At 34.2% G+C, this 18,939-nt stretch overlaps 2 protein-coding genes across 7 annotated transcripts in view; both read right to left on the reverse strand.

The window, feature by feature from the left end:
- Positions 1-13,504, reverse strand: part of LOC106069588 (uncharacterized) — a 42,182-nt gene extending 28,678 nt beyond the window's left edge. The window contains exon 1 of the mRNA XM_056034284.1: positions 10,816-13,504. The gene's annotated coding sequence lies outside the window, so the exon portion shown is untranslated. The remainder of the gene's footprint in view (positions 1-10,815) is intronic.
- The window catches only part of LOC106070740 (uncharacterized), a 71,190-nt gene that overhangs the window by 3,362 nt on the left and 48,889 nt on the right, over positions 1-18,939 (reverse strand). For 4 of the 6 annotated variants that reach the window (XM_056034287.1, XM_056034288.1, XM_056034290.1 and 1 more), the window contains exons 8-9: positions 15,854-16,022; positions 15,021-15,590 (exon numbers count right to left, since the gene is read on the reverse strand). The exons of 1 other annotated variant lie outside the window; for it this stretch is intronic. In XM_056034287.1, coding sequence (XP_055890262.1) covers positions 15,535-15,590; positions 15,854-16,022 — 225 coding nt within the window. In that variant the 3' untranslated portion in view covers positions 15,021-15,534. Of the gene's footprint in view, positions 1-15,020; positions 15,591-15,853; positions 16,023-18,939 lie in introns of those variants that run through there. One more of the 6 variants, XM_056034294.1, reaches the window with a different exon arrangement.

Genomic DNA, 18,939 nt, shown 5'->3' on the forward strand with positions numbered 1-18,939 from the left:
GAGGGCGATCCGCACCATTTTATTTTCATCCTTAAAATGAAAGGCCGGTAAAGCACAGTTTTAAACAAAGCATATCCTTCTAGCATGTAATAATGCACCCGCACGACACATATTTTGTACCCTTAAATAATAGAAGTACTTAGGCCTACTGATAAAATTTTTTAAGCTTTGTTCTTACCGCGTCACAGTTTGAAAGAAGAAACATTCACTATTAGTCCACTCTTTACATCATTTTTTGTTAGTCATAGATCTAGATCTATAATAATAATAATAATCTTTAGTATCCATAAGGAAGACACCTTTTTAGGAAAATACGATTTTTCCAAACACCTCCCCAAAACACACACACAATTTTAAAAAGCGCTCATATTCACTGTGACAATTTTTAGGACTTTTTAATTTTTTTTTATTTAGAATAGAGGCCTAATTGTAGATCTAGATCTATTCATTTTGAAATTGTTCTACACATTGTCATTAAATAGTCTTAACATTTTTCAAATTGTAGTAATTTTCTTCACACACACACGCGCGCTTTCATACTGGTGATAATCACATGGTCTGAGGATAATCCCTCTCATTCACTCTGACAATTATCCACACCTAGAGTTAAATTAATTAGATTTCAGATTTGTGAAGAAATAAACAGAAATAATAATAATAAAAAAAAGAACGAAAGAAAGTTACACACCAAAAAAAAAAAAAGAATAAGTGCTTGACGCAGAAGGAATTATAATTTTGTACTTGAAACATTAAAATGTCGGTTTTCAAAAACATATTGCGAATAAAAAGTTTTTTTTTTTTTTTTTTTTTTTTTTTTTTTTTTTTTTTTTTAAATTTAACCGCAAGGATTTTAATCTTGAAAGTGGCTTTATATTTGTCCTAAGCTTCAGTTCAGTAAGAGCATGTTAAAGTTTCGTATTTTATCGTCCACTGTAAGTGGAAGAATTAGTGATCATGAGCATTATTCCTTGTCTCGTTAGAAGCAGAACGCAATGGCGCATTCGATTTTCCTAGAAATTAATTCATAAAATCCATTTATCAGAACAAACTGTTCAAGGATTTAAGTCAATTCAGTTAATCACAAATCAAGTCTTTTGGGTATGTATGCTCACCATTTTGCCTGACTGTGTTATGTACGGTAGGCCTACATCACTAGCGGATCCGCGAGGGGGGTGCGGTATGGGCGAAATCGCGAAATACCTGATAAATGTGAAGCAATAATGACCAGTTCGATAAATTGTCAGCCACTTCGCGAACTGACCGATTTCGGGCTTTGGACGTAATATATATGTAGGTTATGGTTTTAAAAAAATCGCCTCCCCAATTCAGGGAGATGATCTCATGAGGGACACGCATTCGAAAGCTGGAGAGTTTCCATCTTCCAACTATGTTTATATAAAGGGCGAATTCAGTACTTAAGATTGTGGGGGTGGGTTTCCAAATAGAGAATTCACAGCATGTGCCTTGACTGACCCTCACAGACACCAACACTCTTAAAGGGAAACTCCGATAGTTTTTCAAATTTTAGTTATAGACATATTTAAATTCTGCGTAAAAAGTTGTAATAGTAAACATTATATCATTTTTTTATTTAAATGCTCGGAAAATTTTATATTTAATAAATTAGACAGAAAATTCTCCACGCCCCCCAAAAAAACGGGGTTCTGCGAGATGTTTTAGTTTTTAAAAACGTGACGTCACGAGGGTGCTGGCTAAATATAGATCTAGACCTATATAACCGATAAACTCTCTAGTCTAGATCTAGACCTATCGGATCGCATTTATTGTTACGCTTCACAGCTAGATCTAGTCTCCACGTTGATTTATAATCGGTCATTGTTTATAAACCTCTATTTCTACTTGAAGAAAATTAAATATTGTTCTTCAGCTTGTTGCAGTAGTTCCAATCACAAAGATAAAATCAGCAAGTATGCTGACACAGAAATTAGTGTCTCTTTTCATTTGTTTCCAAGAGATGAAGTTTTTAAGGGAAAATGGGGAAAATTTATTCGCCTGAAGAGCAAATATTTTACAAAGGCATTAGCTAATTCGTGTTTATGCTCAAACCATTTTGAAAGAAGCTGTTTCAGCAACTTCATTGCTGTGGAAATGGGATTTAAAAAAAAAATTGAAGTTAATACCAGGTGCAGTACCAACAATACATTGGATTTCCAGGCCAAAGAATTCAATTAATGATACTACTGAGACATTTTAAACAACTGAAGTTCATAAATATAAATGAATCAGAATTGTGAGCTAGAAATTTACTACGAATACTACATCTACTATTAAATTTCTTATTTAATAAGTAGATCTATCGTCTACGAAACTCAATTCCAACTTTTTAACTTTTGACCTTGGGGGTGTGTCTCGCCGGCTGAGCCAGCGTCAAGCTCTCTCATCACTTTTTCCATGTCAACCAATGTTAGGTCGAAACAGCACACAAAAATCATAATTTTCTTACGGTCAAACATAGTCATAATTTATACACCATTAGAAATTTCTTTTAAAGTATTTTAATGATGTAATAACGAAAAAATTTTTTTATCAAAGATAATTTCTTTTTCGCCTCCCTATCAATGAGTATCAATAGGATTTGAGTGCACCGTCGTGACGTCACACAGAAATTCAGTGAAAATCTGACTGTTTTGGATGCGCAGAAAAATTATGTCACAAAAACATCAATTACTAAGTTATTCTTGCAAATAAAAAAAAAAAGAATAATATATTCATTATCTATAAATCAAAACACATATTATATCAAAAATTGTCAAAACCATCGGAGTTACCCTTCAATGTGTAACCATTTTGTAATGTCTAATGAAAGAATGTTCGCCAGGAAATCTGTAGATATCAGGAACTAATTTATGTAAAAAATGCTTTTGGATAATCTAGTGGATTGGATTTAGATGTATGTTAAACGTAGCTAATGATCCTTTCACGTTATTTCTGTTTCGCTACGAAAATAAAATTAGTTTTCAGAAAATGGGTTTACCCGAAGGAAGTCGATACATTCTTATCTATTAAAAACGAAAAGAGCGATAGCTTTGTTAAATGAATGGGATTATAAAGTGAACAATTAAACGAAATAATGTTTAGTACGCGATTCATGAATGAATATAGATCTAGGCCTATCTCAACTCGGCTTCGCAGCTTTCGTAAACGAATGTAGCTTTAGAAAACCAAATTTGAATGTTTATTTGATCAAAATATGAAATGAATGGACTTTAATTAATATGTTTATGTGTTAAAGTATAAAACTATCTGTGCGAAGAGAAGTTTTATCATCTTAGAGTTGAATTAGAGTTTTAGATCTAGGGATGGGATTATAAAGTAAACAATTAAACGAATTAATATTTAGTACGCGATTCATTACGGAATTGTCTAATGAAAGAATGTTCGTCAGGAAATCTCTAATCACAGATATAAGGAACTAATTAATGTAAAAAATGCTTTTGAAACACAAAATTGAAGGTTAATTTTATTATATAATGAAATCAATGGATCTTCTTTTGTATTTTCATGTGTCAAAGTAAAAAACTATCTGCGCAAAGTGTATTTCTTAAAATTAGATCTAGGTCTAAATCCTTTCTATCTTTTCTCATGTCAACATTGTAGACATGGCCTAGATCCATAAAATACTATAGCTGTAATAGAGTCGGACAACTTTATTTTTTTTGAGGGTCTTAAGTTTGTTTTAGGGCTACAATACATACACTACGGTCTAAGTTGGTACCCAAGGAACATTCCTGCCTAGTTTTATCAAGATTGGTCAAGCGGTTTTGATGTCTATAAGTAACATACATACATACATACATACATACATACCCCTCACATTCTACTTTATAATATAGAAGACTAGACATATGTTACCCGCGACCCGCGGGTCTTTATTTGCGCATTACTTTCGATATAGTCACTGAGAGTGTTTTGTAAACAATTAAACGAAATAATAATGTAATAAGTAAAGCGAATGTGTCAATGTAAAAATAGCTAATAGGCTTAAATCCATTTTTTTTTTAAATTAAAACATTTGCTTTTGAATAATCTAGTGGATTGGATTTAGATGTATGTTAAACGTAGCTAATGATCCTTTCACGTTATTTCTCTTTCGCTACGAAAATAAAATTAGTTTTGCGAAAATGGTTTACCCGAAGTCTATACATTCTTATCTATTAAAAACGAAAAGAGCGATAGCTTTGTTCAATAAATGGGATTATAAAGTGAACAATTAAACGAAATAATTTTTAGTACGCGATTCATGAATGAATATAGATCTAGGCCTATCTCAACTCGGCTTCGCAGCTTTCGTAAACGAATGTAGCTTTAGAAAACCAAATTTGAATGTTTATTTGATCAAAATATGAAATGAATGGACTCTAATTAATATATTTATGTGTTAAAGTATAAAACTATCTGTGCGAAGAGAAGTTTTATCATCTTAGAGTTGGATTAGAGTTTTAGATCTAGGGATGGTATTATAAAGTGAACAATTAAACGAAATAATTTTTAGTACGCCATTCATGAATGAATATAGATCTAGGCCTATCTCAACTTGGCTTCGCAGCTGTCGTAAACGAATGTAGCTTTAGAAAACCAAATTTGAATGTTTATTTGATCAAAATATGAAATGAATGGACTTTAATTAATATGTGTATGTGTTAAAGTATAAAACTATCTGTGCGAAGAGAAGTTTTATCATCTTAGAGTTGAATTAGAGTTTTAGATCTAGGGATGGGATTATAAAGTAAACAATTAAACGAATTAATTTTTAGTACGCGATTCATTACGTATTGTCTAATGAAAGAATGTTCGTCAGGAAATCTGTAGTCACAGATATAAGGAACTAATTAATGTAAAAAATGCTTTTGAAACACAAAATTGAAGGTTAATTTTATTATATAATGAAATCAATGGATCTTCTTTTGTCTTTTCATGTGTCAAAGTAAAAAACTATCTGCGCAAAGTGTATTTCTTAAAATTAGATCTAGGTCTAAATCCTTTCTATCTTTTCTCATGTCAACATTGTAGACATGGCCTAGATCCATAAAATACTATAGCTTTAATAGAGTCGGACAACTTTATTTTTTTTTTGAGGGTCTTAAGTTTGTTTTAGGGCTACAATACATACACTACGGTCTAAGTTGGTACCCAAGGAACATTCCTGCCTAGTTTTATCAAGATTGGTCAAGCGGTTTTGATGTCTATAAGTAACATACATACATACATACATACCCCTCACATTCTACTTTATAATATAGGTACCCAAGGAACATTCCTGCCTAGTTTTATCAAGATTGGTCAAGCGGTTTTGATGTCTATAAGTAACATACATACATACATACATACATACCCCTCACATTCTACTTTATAATATAGATATGACTCCTTCTGTCTTGAAAGACAATGGATGCGCCCAGATGAGTCACTGGTTTTGGTTTCGTCTTTAGACGGGGCAGAATCTGGTGTGACTGATCAAACCGATTCTGAAGCCTCTTCCCACCTGCTCTGAGGACCTCCATGAGAGTGTGGCGCCAAGTTGTATTAGGATGTCCCTGTTTGCGTTTTCCTCGTAATGGCCTCCATGTCATCGCAACTCTTATTATGCGTAATTTATTTTGTCGGAGAACATGTCCCGCAAACATCATCTGAAGCTCTGTCACAACATTACAAAGGGATCGACTCCCAGTTCAGCAAAGGATTTCCTTGATTGAGACCCGATCTCTATAACTGACTCCTAAAATCCGTCTTAGCCATCTTTGTTGAGCCACATTTAGTCTTTTTCAATTTTGACAGATGACTATGGGGCCCAGCCACTGATAGAAATGTGTAACCTCTCTTGGCTACGCTCTTGGAATTAGGTGACTGTAGTTCACTTTAGATTTTATATCGTAAAGGGAAGTGTTATCGTCATAATCATTTTTGGGGAGTTTTAAACTAAAAATCTGTGGAATTTGTTTTTTTTTTTTAATTCAAAACCCCATTAGCTACGCTCATAGACTCTGGTGACTGTAGTTTGCTTTAGAATAAGATTGAAGAGAGGTTTTCTCACATCAATCACATTTATTTTTCCAATTGGACATTATACCATGTCCAGAAATTTAGCGTTGTAGAACGGGAAATAAATTGTCTATGACAGTTCAAAGTGTGTATACATTTTTTTGACGTACCTTTTACATTTATTTCGGATTATTTATCATTCACATTATTCATTTTAATATCATGGTATAAATATCATTATATTAAATTCATATTTTATTTTAAATCATCATACACACGTCACAGTCTCAGTTGACATTGCCTGATCTAATGTTCACGTCATGTTAAGAGTTTAAAAGACACCTGATGTAGAAAACAGGAAAGGGCGGTCGTACTCTGATTATTTTGTGGACACATTTTTTTGACACAACACTTGTTACAATTGATTACTCATCGATGGAATCTATTGATGCCATATTCTACGTAAATGTTGATTGTATTAGTACACATGACACTTCAAAAGGTCATATGTGTTCAAATTTTTGCATATGTGTAAATTATTTTTATGAGTCCATTTGAACAGAACTCAGTCGTATTGGAACCTGATTTTTTGAGAAGATTGTAATTCCTATGAGAAAACTATTGGTGCATTATTAATGGTTCAAAGCAATATATTTGATGATATGTGATGTAAGTACTTATTTTTAAAAGAACATTGTATTTGATTGATGAAGACTATTGGAGCACTATTAATGGCTCAAAGTAATATATTTGATTTTTTAAAAGAACATTGTATTTGATTCATGAAGACTATTGGAGCACTATTAATGGCTCGAAGTAACATATTTGATACTGTGTAATGTAAACTGATTTTTTTTTAAAAGGAGATTGTAACTTATACATATGTTAAAGCAACCTGAGCTCACACTAAGACATATGAGCCTAATAAATATCATGATAACGACCTTCATGCTCTAATATGCTTATGACTTTGATGATTTACAAGTAATATGATGATTATGATGATTTATGAGGAATATATTTTTTTGACTTGTCAAGATTTTTCATTTGATTATGTAACCTGATTGGATAAACTAAGTATATTTGTATACGAGCATTTTTATGGCTGCTCACTCTGATGAAAGATTGAGTAAATATTGAAAGCATTCTATTGATATGTTTTGAATCTACTTTGAAATTTTGTGTAAAGAAGAAACACTTGCTTTTTTTAAAATAATGTTGACAACTATGAGTACTGTCTACACACACAAATATTTTTTTCAAATATTGTAAAGTCAAAAGAGACCATATATTAGTCTCATCAAATTTTTTGATGGCATGATAAGACATGTGCAAGAGATTATAGCACATATTCTACATTTGTATAAATTATTTTTTCTCTCAAAAGATGTGACTTTACACATAATTGTATTGATACTTAAATTTTGAAAGATTTTTAAAAAATCTTTTTTGGGGGAAAGGGCGTAATGTCACAGTCTCAGTTGACATTGCATGATCTAATGTTCACGTCATGTTAAGAGTTTAAAAGACACGTGGAATTCCTGATGTAGAAAACAGGAAGTAGAATGAATAAAGTTGACTTTGAGTTCAGTCAAGTCAGTCAAGTAAAGTCAGTCGAGTGTCATCCTCTGTACGAGGCAGTTATATATTATTACCTTTTTAGTCGAGTTGATGCCAGTGGTCTTTTTGAGATATGTATTTATAGTTGTTAATCTGTATTATTCTGCACAGTGTTACCCGCTGAGATGCGGAAGTGATTTGTAATATACTCTGGAGAGTTTAACGTATTGGATATTTTTGATCCCGCTGTTACGCGGATAGAATTTTCTTGACTTGTAGCACTAACAAGAAGTGCAGTATTATTATGTTGTCAAATAAACTTTGTATTTGTCTGCTGAAACGGACTTAAGTCAATTTATGGTACATATGTTTGTCACGTGTCAAGAGTACTCCAGGAAGCACGAACCCAGCATTCCACGACATTCGCATTCTTCAACATTACACCATTTAACGTCATTTACAACACATTTTTTATTAATTTATGTACAACTGAATCTATGTGGTGTGTCTGTTAGGCTGAACTTCGGGAATAATATAATTATAAAAAGAAAACAATTATTCTTTAACTAGTCGACCGGCATACGCCGCTATTTTGCAGGGCCGGCCTTAGGTCACTGCAACCTATGCAACCGCAGTGGGCCCCGCACTTTCATAGGACCCGCGCTAGTCCTAGGGGTAAATTATTAAGTTAAACCATTTTATAACTTATAAAAGAATTCCCGCAGCCTCCTGATTTACCAGGAGCTCTTTGAAATCTCCTGAAATTGCAAAATATACGAAAAAGTCCCGGAAATCTCCTGAAAAGATTTTTAAAATTTTGAAAACTCATACAAATCTCCTGAAATATATAGACAAAAATTGTCATTTTGGGGTGTCATTCAATATGGAAAACGCCAATCCTACGCGCGATAAGTAAAAACGCCATTTTGCATTACTTGTAATTGTGTAATCTGGCGAAAGAAGCTTCTTGCACCTCAAACTAATGAAGAATTACTTGAGGTCAACAATTCTCGTAGATAGATTGAAACATTTGGTAATTCTTGATATTGAGCGTGATCTATGTAGGAAATAAAAAGTTCATGATATACTGTATGACTTCGCTAAACGCAAGGCTCGTAAAGTAGTTCTGTACGTAGTAAAGAATGAATAAAATGCAAAGACAAATTTACTTTCTAATACAAACTCTTAAATTTCACTTATTATCCGTATCCCTACCCAAACTTGGCCCCGCAAAATCCGTTTTGCATAGGGCCCCAGAACTGTTGAGTCCGGCCCTGCTATTTAGTGACTAAAACTAGAAATAAAAAAGAGTGATCTTTCCATGACTACTTTGTCACAACGGTTAAGTCCGGCCCTGCTATTTTGTGTCGGGAGAATACTACTTGTTCTCCCCCCCCCTCTTTTTTTTTCGTAGGGTAGCTCTAGTCCGTCCGACTTGCGTGTCCAAACTCTTGAGCCATGAAGAGAATTATATATATATAGATACACACACATATTGTCTGAAATACTTAAGCTACCTAGACGTTTAAAATATCTAATAATACATAATTAAAGTCCTGACAGGGACCATTCCTTGTTCCCAGCACAAGCTTAGCAGTTCATGGAGTGGCTTGAATAGGGCATGCGTTCCAGCCTGAATGGCCTCCACAGAACTACCATCTCCTCCTGGAGCTTTCCAGTGTGAAAGCATGTCAATGGATGTGCTCAGTTCCTTTACTGAGGGCGTAACGTCTAATTTGTTCAAAACTGAAAGTGATGGGAAGTTAGACAAAGCAGTTGGTGAGATGACATTTTCAATCTGGTAAAGTTCTGCATAGTGCTCTACCAATTGATCCATTTGCAGTGCACGATCACTGATGATTGAACCATCTTTTGACTTGAGCGGGGCACACTTGCTGGTGTGAGGTCCAAAGGCTTTTTTCATGCCCTCGTATAGTCCTCTGATGTTACCACATTCGGCACGAGATTGGATGTTTCCACAAAGGGTCCTGCCAGTATTTGTAAGCGCACCATCTCGCTATTCGTCGGGCGTTGTTCTGTGTAGATCTAAGCGCTCGTAAGTTGCATGGATGGGCTACCTCTAGTATTTTATAATGACTTCTCTCTTGTTCTTAGTTGCAGTTTCCATTTCTGACACACTTGCTTCAAACAAGTTCTGATTTTTCCTCTTTATACTTTGCATCACGTATGAAAGTCCAACTTTTTTCTTCATCAGTCACTGAGAAATTTTAAAAGCTTCCTCTAATTTGTTTGTAAATTCGATGCGAATGTCAGGATTGTTTGTGCTTGTGCTACTTAGGCGTGTTTTTCTTTTTCCCTGTAATATGTGGATCTTAGTAGGCAGCAGTCTTGTGAAATCATTCGGCTTCTCCGTGTATATTTTCAGATTGTACTTTGACCATTTTAATTCATGTGTAGTCTCAGCCTCTAACAGCTCTTGGCATTCACGTTGGATTCAAAGTCGGAGAAATTGTTATCACTGATAGGAAAAGGGATAAAGGTGAGCAACTAGCGCCTAAACCAGTAAGCTTCGGGTAAGAGAGGCACGAGAGCTTTAGCTCTCTACCCACCTAGGAGAAGGAAAACTCTTAATCCGAACCTCTGCTGCCTTGCGGATATAGCCAAACATTGAAAAAGCTTTGGGAGTCAACACTGAGGTAAAATCAGCTGTGCTATTAGCTTGCAGAACACAATGCTGCACCCTGACAAAACCTGCTACGCCGCTGACCCCAAAGAGAATCGGCACCTGCCGTTCCTTAGGCCACATCAGCTGTATGTAAAGAAGGGTAACTGCTTTGTGAGCGACCATTATGGTCAATCTTCTCCTCATCCTTCTACTCAATTCCTCTTTTTTATCCATTTGCCTCTCTAGACGCAAGACTGGGGCCTCTGTTAAAACTTTAACAGATAAACAATCTTGCAGGTCTATTTAAATGGAAAAGTTCTTAGCTGACTAGACATTGATTTATATACTTCTACACGTCACTAAGCAAAACATTTGGGAAAAGAATTTAAAATGTTTATTAACTCCCGACTTTTTCCTGCTAATGTAGTGCATCAAAAAAAATCCATAATTTTTAGACATCTTTATTTGCAAATTCAGCTATTTCAAATTGTACACATTGGACGTAAAAGCAGTAACAATGAAATAATTAAAATAGAAAAAGACTACAAAGAGAGTTTGTAATAACACACATTTTAGAGCAGGAATATTAGAAGCTATGAACTACAAGTTACCAACAACCACAGTCCTACCTTCCTGTGCTCATTTAAAGCATGATTGCCTGAGATCACTAATACCAAAAGGTCGGTGCCCGTCTAAATACGGCCAGCGTGAGCATTGACTGATTTTCTACATGTAGACAAAGAGATAGGAAATTTAGGGCAACATTTGTGCCCTGGTGTGTACTACTTTTAAAAGAACACTGCCAATTCAATCTTAATGGCAACATCAGGCGTATGTGGTCTTTTCTCATGTTCATTGTGCCACTCTCGTGTAAACGTACACGAGAAAATAGGCAAACAGGGAACCATAAACTCCAGTTGGCTTCTAAACTACCAGATGCATTGAAGCCGCTAGCAGCTCCAACACGCCACTCCTCACGGGCACTCAGATGTGGGTCAACACATTGTGGGGTTGGACATCGCCCTAGCATGAGCATCTGGAGCAGTGGTTCCCAAACTTTTTAGTCTCGTAGACCCCTTGCCATGTTTTCCAGTTTTCGGTAGACCCCCTGCATTTTTTTGTAATATTCATCAACCTCAAATGTGTTTTTCTCTGTGATTTCTAGGCCATAGGCTATATATTCATTGATGAAATTCAAATTAAAATGAAGCAAAATAAAATAAAGCTTTAAAATATGTTACAATTTTAAAATGTTATAATAGAGAAAAATTAATTCGATTAAAATTCAAAGGATTAACTTAGGCACAACTCTTTAATGGGAAATGAAATTTAAAGTCTCGACATGCTTCAATGAGATCCGCTATCGTAGACCCCCCGTTTACAGGCCTTAGACCCCCAATTTATTTTTTCACTTCCGTAGACCCCTTGGAAGTCCCCATAGACCCCTGGGGGTCTATATGGACCACTTTGGGAATCACTAATCTGGAGAAAGGCTTAATAACCCAGAATAACGGGTGTGATGGTGGCCATTTGGACAGTGGTTTAGCAAAGAGCCTTTCTCATTTCTGGCCTCTGGAAAAAAAATCATTCCCTTTGGTCAAGTGTCTCTAGACAGAATAAAATGAGCATGCGATGAACACCTAAGAGAAGAACAGGCCGGATTTAGAAAAGGGAAATCTTGTACTGACCAAATAGCTACACTCAGAATAATTGTAGAACAATGTGTTGAATGACAATCTCCTCTCTATGCAACTTTTGTCGACTTTGAAAAAGCTTTTGATAGTGTAGACAGAGAATCTATCTAGACTGTAATAAGACATTAAGCGGATCCCCAATAAAATAATAACCATAATCAAGAACCTTTATGATGGTTTCACCTGCCAAGTAACCCACTGTGGAAGGTGTCAGAGGAATTTCCAGTCACAACAGGAGTCAAACAGGGATGTCTTCTTTCACCACTCCTGTTCCTTCTAGTATTGGATTGGGTCACAAAAGAAGCCTACTCTAACGCAGGGAAAGGAAGCCAATGGACTCTCACACAAAGCTGAAATTCGCAGATGACATAGCCCTATTATCACACAGACTACAGGATATGCAAGAAAAGGTCACATCTTTAAGCGAAGTAGGAAAAAGAGTAGGCCTCAAAATAAACCACCAAAAAACAAAAGTACTTAAAGTAAACAATAAACAAATTGGAGACATAGTACTGGATTCTCATTCAAAAGACCAAGTAGAAATTGTATATACCTTGGGAGTGTAGTCGGTATATCAGGTGGAACAGATGAAGACATTAAACGCCGTATAAATCTAGCGCGTCAGACATTTACACAGCTAAAACCAACCTGGAAATCTCCTCACATCTCAAACAAGACTAAACTAAGAATCTTTAACTCTAATGTCAAGGCGGTCCTACTGTATGGTTCTGAAACATGGAGAACAACTGAAGCGACAACAACAACAAAAAAATACAGACCTTCATCAACAGATGCCTGAGAAATATCCTAAAAATACACTGGTATGACAAACTGTGAGAGATGAGTGGACAGAAAAATATAGAAGTGCAGATCTTAGAGAGGAAGTGGAGATGGATTGGTCACACCCTTAGAAAAAATACCAGCAACAGAGCTAGGCAGGCCTTAGAGTGGAACCCCCAGGGAACAAGACGCAGAGAAAGACCAAAAAGAACATGGCGACGCAGTTTACTTGAAGAAGCCGAGAGGACTGGGATGAGCTGGGAAACCATAAAAAAACTAGCAAGAGACCGTAGAGAGTGGCGTATTTTTGTCGAGGCCCTATGTTCCATGAGAAACTCAAAGGAGTGATGATGATGATGATGAAGTGTCTTAAGGGCCGTTGGCAAGACCCTACAGATATTTAGACAGGAGCGCAGCATAGCACTAATAAATATTTACCTGCACCACGTTTTAAAAGATCTGAAATCTACATACTATGTACATTCTTAGTTTCTTTGAAACGAAACGAAATTGTTAGTAGGTAATACACAAGAAAACACAGCAAACAGGGAAGTTTAGCATATATATATATATTTAAGCAATTTAGGCAAAGATGATAAGGTCATCTGTTTCTTTAGCCAATTTTTGTTTCTTTGGCCAACAGTTAATGAGCAGGGTGTCATGTGGCCAGCACAACGACCAACCGCCTTTACTTTCCACAACTTAAGTCAAGTACCCATTAGAGTTGGGTAGACAACAGGGGGCGCCCAAAAAATCCTAACGTTTAAAATTCCAGTCTTCACCGAGATTCAAACCCAGGACCCTAGGTTTAGAAGCCAAGTGCTCAACCACTCAGCCACAGACCCCCCCCCCCCCCCCCAACTTTGCAAGCTGCAAATATCATGAAATTGGATTTTTGGGTTAGGTGTTTAATTTTTATATACTTTTTGTAAACTTTCTGCCTTAGTTTCTTTAAATTTTCTATATAGGTTTTCCTTCTGTTTACAAAGCTTCTTTATTCTATTATTAAACCAGCATTTATTTATTTTGTTTGATGTGTATTTAGTTGGTATACGATTTTCTATAATGCTTTTAAGATGGTTTAAGATGAAATTCCAAAGGTCATCGACTGGTTGGTTAATGTTTGTTGAAAGTTTAATGCAGCTTGGTGTAGTTGTGTTAGGTTACATTTATTCCAGAGTAAGATTTTTTTATGGGTTTTGTATTGGCTACTGCTTATATCTGACTGTGTATTTTTATGACCTCATGATCTGATAGACCAGGGATAATATCATAATCAACTACTAATCCAGTTCTGGTTGTGTAAAGTTCCTATGCACAAGTATTGAAAAGTACTTTGAAATGCATATATGATCAATCTAATGTTTTAGATAACTAAATACAGGTGTAGGCCTACATATTTAGTTTTTAATAGCTCTTAAAAAAAATTAATTTAGAATGAAACAGAAAATCAATGTCCACTAGTGTGTAAATGTTGTGTCGATATTCAATACAAACAAATGCATAGAACTATAATTAATTTATTAGTTTTAAAAAAAAATCTAAAAAAAATGTATCACAGGATACTAAAAGTAATAATTGTAAGTTAATGATCTAAAAGGAAAACTCACACACAACACACAAGTAGACATCACAGTAGAATAAAGGAATTTAATCAAAGTCAGAATACCTGATTAAAAATATCATAAGATTCAATAGTGAAACTGGCCAAACTTATAGTTATAAGTTTAACTAATAAATAAATATTGAACTAATCAGAAAAGACCAACCAGAGCAGTTTAAACAAGTCAAGCTAGTTGGTATAAGAAGTCAGTACAGTTTTCACTTATCAATCAAAATAGGTGAAACTAGTCAGTTAATAATGAGACAATTCAATGAGCATTTCACACTTTGCCTAAAGCAGGTCTAGTCATTCTAAAGAACGCATGGGGCCTAAAGGACATGCCTAACATATATATACTGTCCTAGATTGTACATGCAAATCCACTATGAATTTATTGTTCAAATGACAGTAACTATAACAAGGTTTTCAAATAGTTCAAGGAAATGGTTTTCACTTGTTCAGTCATGCTCAGTCCAATGTACATCAGATAGTTTATTTTAAAGCTGTTAAAATATATTTTGAAAATATGGATGTTTTACTATACATATATTTTTTTTAAAAATAGAGAATTAATTAATATAAAAAAATAGACAAATAACAATAGAATAAATAATTTATCACAACATTTTAAAAAATTCTTATCACAACATTTTAAAAAATTCAAGGATTTCAATAGATACAATAAATTAATTATTGTGACACTCCATCACAATAGAGTTTTAATGCACATGTGCTAGATGTGAGCAGGAGATGAAGCTTTTTTTTTTTTTTTTTTTAGGTTTTATTGAAAGAAAAGTAACACAATTTTCTTCAAAAGTAACATTTTGTAAATGTTACAAGAAAATTTCTAAATGCAGACATTTTTAAACAAGTAAATCTTCCTGTTTCTTTTAATTCACTCACTCATTGCATTTGGTATCAATTTTCTTGTCAAATATAAATTTAAAAACAAACAGTATTTTGAATATATACACAAAGAAAATTTTGGCTTTTGTAATAGAGTAAAACTAGAATTAAATTTCAGATAAGTGTAACCTGTAATAGGCTTAAGTTTGTAGTTAATAAATGGCCCATAGGTTCAATATAGCTCAATTTGTGGCTGGAAGTAACATTAAATTAAAACGAACTAAAAACTGATGTTCCAAAAAAGTCTCATGAAAAAAGCAAATCATATTTTTCATAATAAATTTAAAAAAAAGAAGACATTTTTTTCTTATCGATCAGTGGAGACATTTTTATAAAATATCTGTCCATCACTAAATATACTAGTGTTATTCAACTCCACCAAAACCTTGCATGCTTTGAGAGGTTTTATTTTTAGTCGTATCTGAGGAAGCAGTATTTGCATAATAAGTAATTTATATTTTCAAAAATATTATATATAAAAATAGAACTATTTAGCACTAATACCAGATAATTCTTTTTATTTCTAAAGTTGACTAAGTTTTTAACAAACCTTTAAATAAATACAATTGATGTTGTTATAAGAATCCTGATAATTTTATCACAAAGATTATATAGTAACTTTAGGTCATAATGAATTAAAAGAAAAGACTTGAGCTTAAGATATAAAAACATTCATACTAATACCTTGCGGCATGTTTGCCCACAATGAACGAGATGACAAAGGATCACTCCACTGCATCTGTATAGGTCTGTGTATATTATACATATCTGGAGGCTCAAGAAAATCAGATGTTAAACCTTGGATTGCCTCAGAAGACCTATTCAAGAAGCCTGCTTGCCAGGGTGAATGAGTCTGTCATTTACGGATACAAAATAAGTAACTAAAACATGAAATTTGATGAAAAAAAAAAAAAGAAGACAGATCCTATTCAAGGCAAAAGCCAGAGAGAAATGGAGAAAGATAGTCAAAAGATCATGAGTGGGGCCCCAACTATTCAACAGACTAAGGGATAGGTGAAGGTAACGGTGAAGTTATATACTCAACATAGGTGTCTAGGATGTGAGTCAAACACTTTCTTTATATCAAGTAGAAGCGTCTGATTCCTATTCTAAACTGAAGTCTAAAGTGACTAGACATATCTTATTTTATACAGACGTTACTTCAAAAAAGAAGATGATTACGTCCTACGTGACACAGGATTCTAATTTAATTTTTCAAGTCACTGGTTTTCCTGGCTGGCTTAGGCAACCCATTCCATGCTCTAATAGCGCTAGGGAAGAAGGAGCTTTTGTACAAATTTGTCCTAGCCTAGGGAACGAGGAATGTGCCTTTATCTTTGTGTCTTTCTGAGTATTTTATTAAATTTTGTTTTTGTATTTGAAGATTATGGTTCAGTAATTTATGTATAATTGCTACTTTACTTTTAAGTCTTCTATTCTAAATTTAGTGATTTTACTAAAGGTGTTACTCTAGTCAAATGTGAATATTCGTTTGCTATGAATCTCACTGCTCTATTTTGTGTTTGTTCCAGTTTCTTAATGTTTTCTTAAGTTGAGGGGTCCCCAAACAGAGGATGCATATTCTATTATTGGCCTAACCAAGGTTAAATAACATTTTAGTTTTATGTTCTTATTTGATTTATAGAAATTTCTTCTAATAAACCCTAATGATTTGTTGAATTTTTTTATTGTTTCATCAATATGTGGATTCCATGAAAGTTTTTCATTTATTATAACACCTAGGTATTTTGCGTTTTTAGTCTGTGTTACTGGTTTACCATGAATAAGATAAGTGGAATTAATTTGTTTTAGTTTTTATGGCTAGCGAGCACAATGACCAACCACCTTTACTTTTAGCTAACTATTGTCAGTTAACTTTAGAGCGCCCTAGATAGAGATCATGAAATAAAAAATCCCAGTGTTTATTTGTCACTAGTGTAATTGTGTAGCAAGGTCGTAGTTGAAAATTGTTTGCTAGATAGTTAAAAACTAAGACGAAATTAAGAGGTTAAAAATAGCTTAGATAGTTCCAAAAAGGGAAAGACTAAAGAGAAGCATTAACTGTTTTGATCTTGAGAGACTGTTGTAAATGTATTGAAAGTAAATTGCGTTGTTTATTTATGAAGTGTGTTTATCATTATAGTGATTCCAAGTGCTAGAATAAATGTTTTGTATTTATTTAAAAAATATATCTGCTTGATTTTATACTTTAAATTATGATGTTGTTTGAGTGATCAGACATTATTTTGAGAGAAAATTATACAATATTGTAACAACAAAATCTCAACCAAAATATATGCAATCACATTGTATAATCTACACAAACCGGTCATTTCAGAGATGTATAGGAAAAATTTCCTATGTTGCTTCTATCTACATAAGCAATTTTGAAAAAAAAAATACAAATATTTCTGCTCATTCAGGATAGTAGTAGCTGTTGCCCAAGAAGATGTAAAATAAGAAATTGGATTATCCATCTCTTCTCTAGTTTTTGTGATCTAAATGGGACAAACAGACCACAAAAACGTAATAGAGGTTTTGTCACACTGAAAATGAAGGCATATAAAAGTGTCTGGGTGTGTTTGTTTAGGGGAGGATATTTTGTTTAATTATTACAGTCCATAGTGGTGGGTCTATTTGATCTCCATGAGCTTTAATGGAGTTTAAGTGTGAATAGAGTGCAACTCTAGATAAAGGCCCAATGTAAAGATTTGATCTATAACTAAAGAAATAAAAAAAATGTCATGTTTAAATAGTGGGCTAAATTGCGATATAACTGTTTCAAGGGAGGAGAAAAGCTTAAATCAAAATTCAAGAGTCAAAAGTCAATCTGCAGAGACTTATGATGCACAGGGTGTCAAAGAAAAAGGAGATAGAATATATTAAATTAAATATTATGATATTGAGAAGCCAAAGAAAAAGTCAGAGATTATATGTAGAACTAACTTTTTTGGTGTGGGCGGGACAGAAAAAAGATACTAGAATTCACTGGCCAAAAGTATGTTAGCAGGGGTGGGGGTGAGAGGGGGTGTTATAATGCAGGTCGCTATGTCGGAAAGCATTATGGTGCTTTGGGTTTAAAAAACACACACACACACACAAAAGGGTTCCAGTGAGAAAGAAGGAGAGAGAGTCTTTCCAATTCAACCTAACAGACAGTAGAATTCATGGACTAAAAAGTATGTCAAAATGCAGGCCTTTTTATTGCAAGTGAATAAATAAGAAGGGGATCTTATAGGCAGGGAAAAACTAAACAGAATAGTTTATCCATAAACATCTAAAAAAGCAATCTATTCTTTAACAAGCTGGCTTAGACGTACAATGCAACTTTCCGTTCAAGCCATACCAGTGCATATTCCAGTCCCTCAGAAATTTCTCATGTAAGCCAACAACCCAACATCCTTAGCATTAAGGATTCCACACATGACTTAGATTGTTATATTTATTTTAAAATGTGTACAAGTAGCTGAAAGGGCAGGTTAGGAACAGGAAGATTTAGGGAATCATGTTATAAATTGATCTGGTATTGCATTAGTAGAAGCTATTAGCCGATAAAGTTAAGAACAACTCAACTATTTCACTTTAAAAAAAGGTCCTTTTCAAAGCTTATGATTATCCAAGTAAAGGTCTAAAACTAAAATTCAAATAATTGTGAATTGACAGGAGGGGGGGGGGGGGTAAATATTCTGTGAAGCTCATTTGGTTGGAAACAAGGTAGAAAAAAAGGAAAACAAATTAGGGCGGAACCATCACATGATTGAAGGAGGGGG

This window comes from Biomphalaria glabrata, chromosome 7 (assembly GCF_947242115.1).
Source record: "Biomphalaria glabrata chromosome 7, xgBioGlab47.1, whole genome shotgun sequence".
Taxonomy (NCBI): Eukaryota; Metazoa; Mollusca; class Gastropoda; family Planorbidae; genus Biomphalaria; species Biomphalaria glabrata.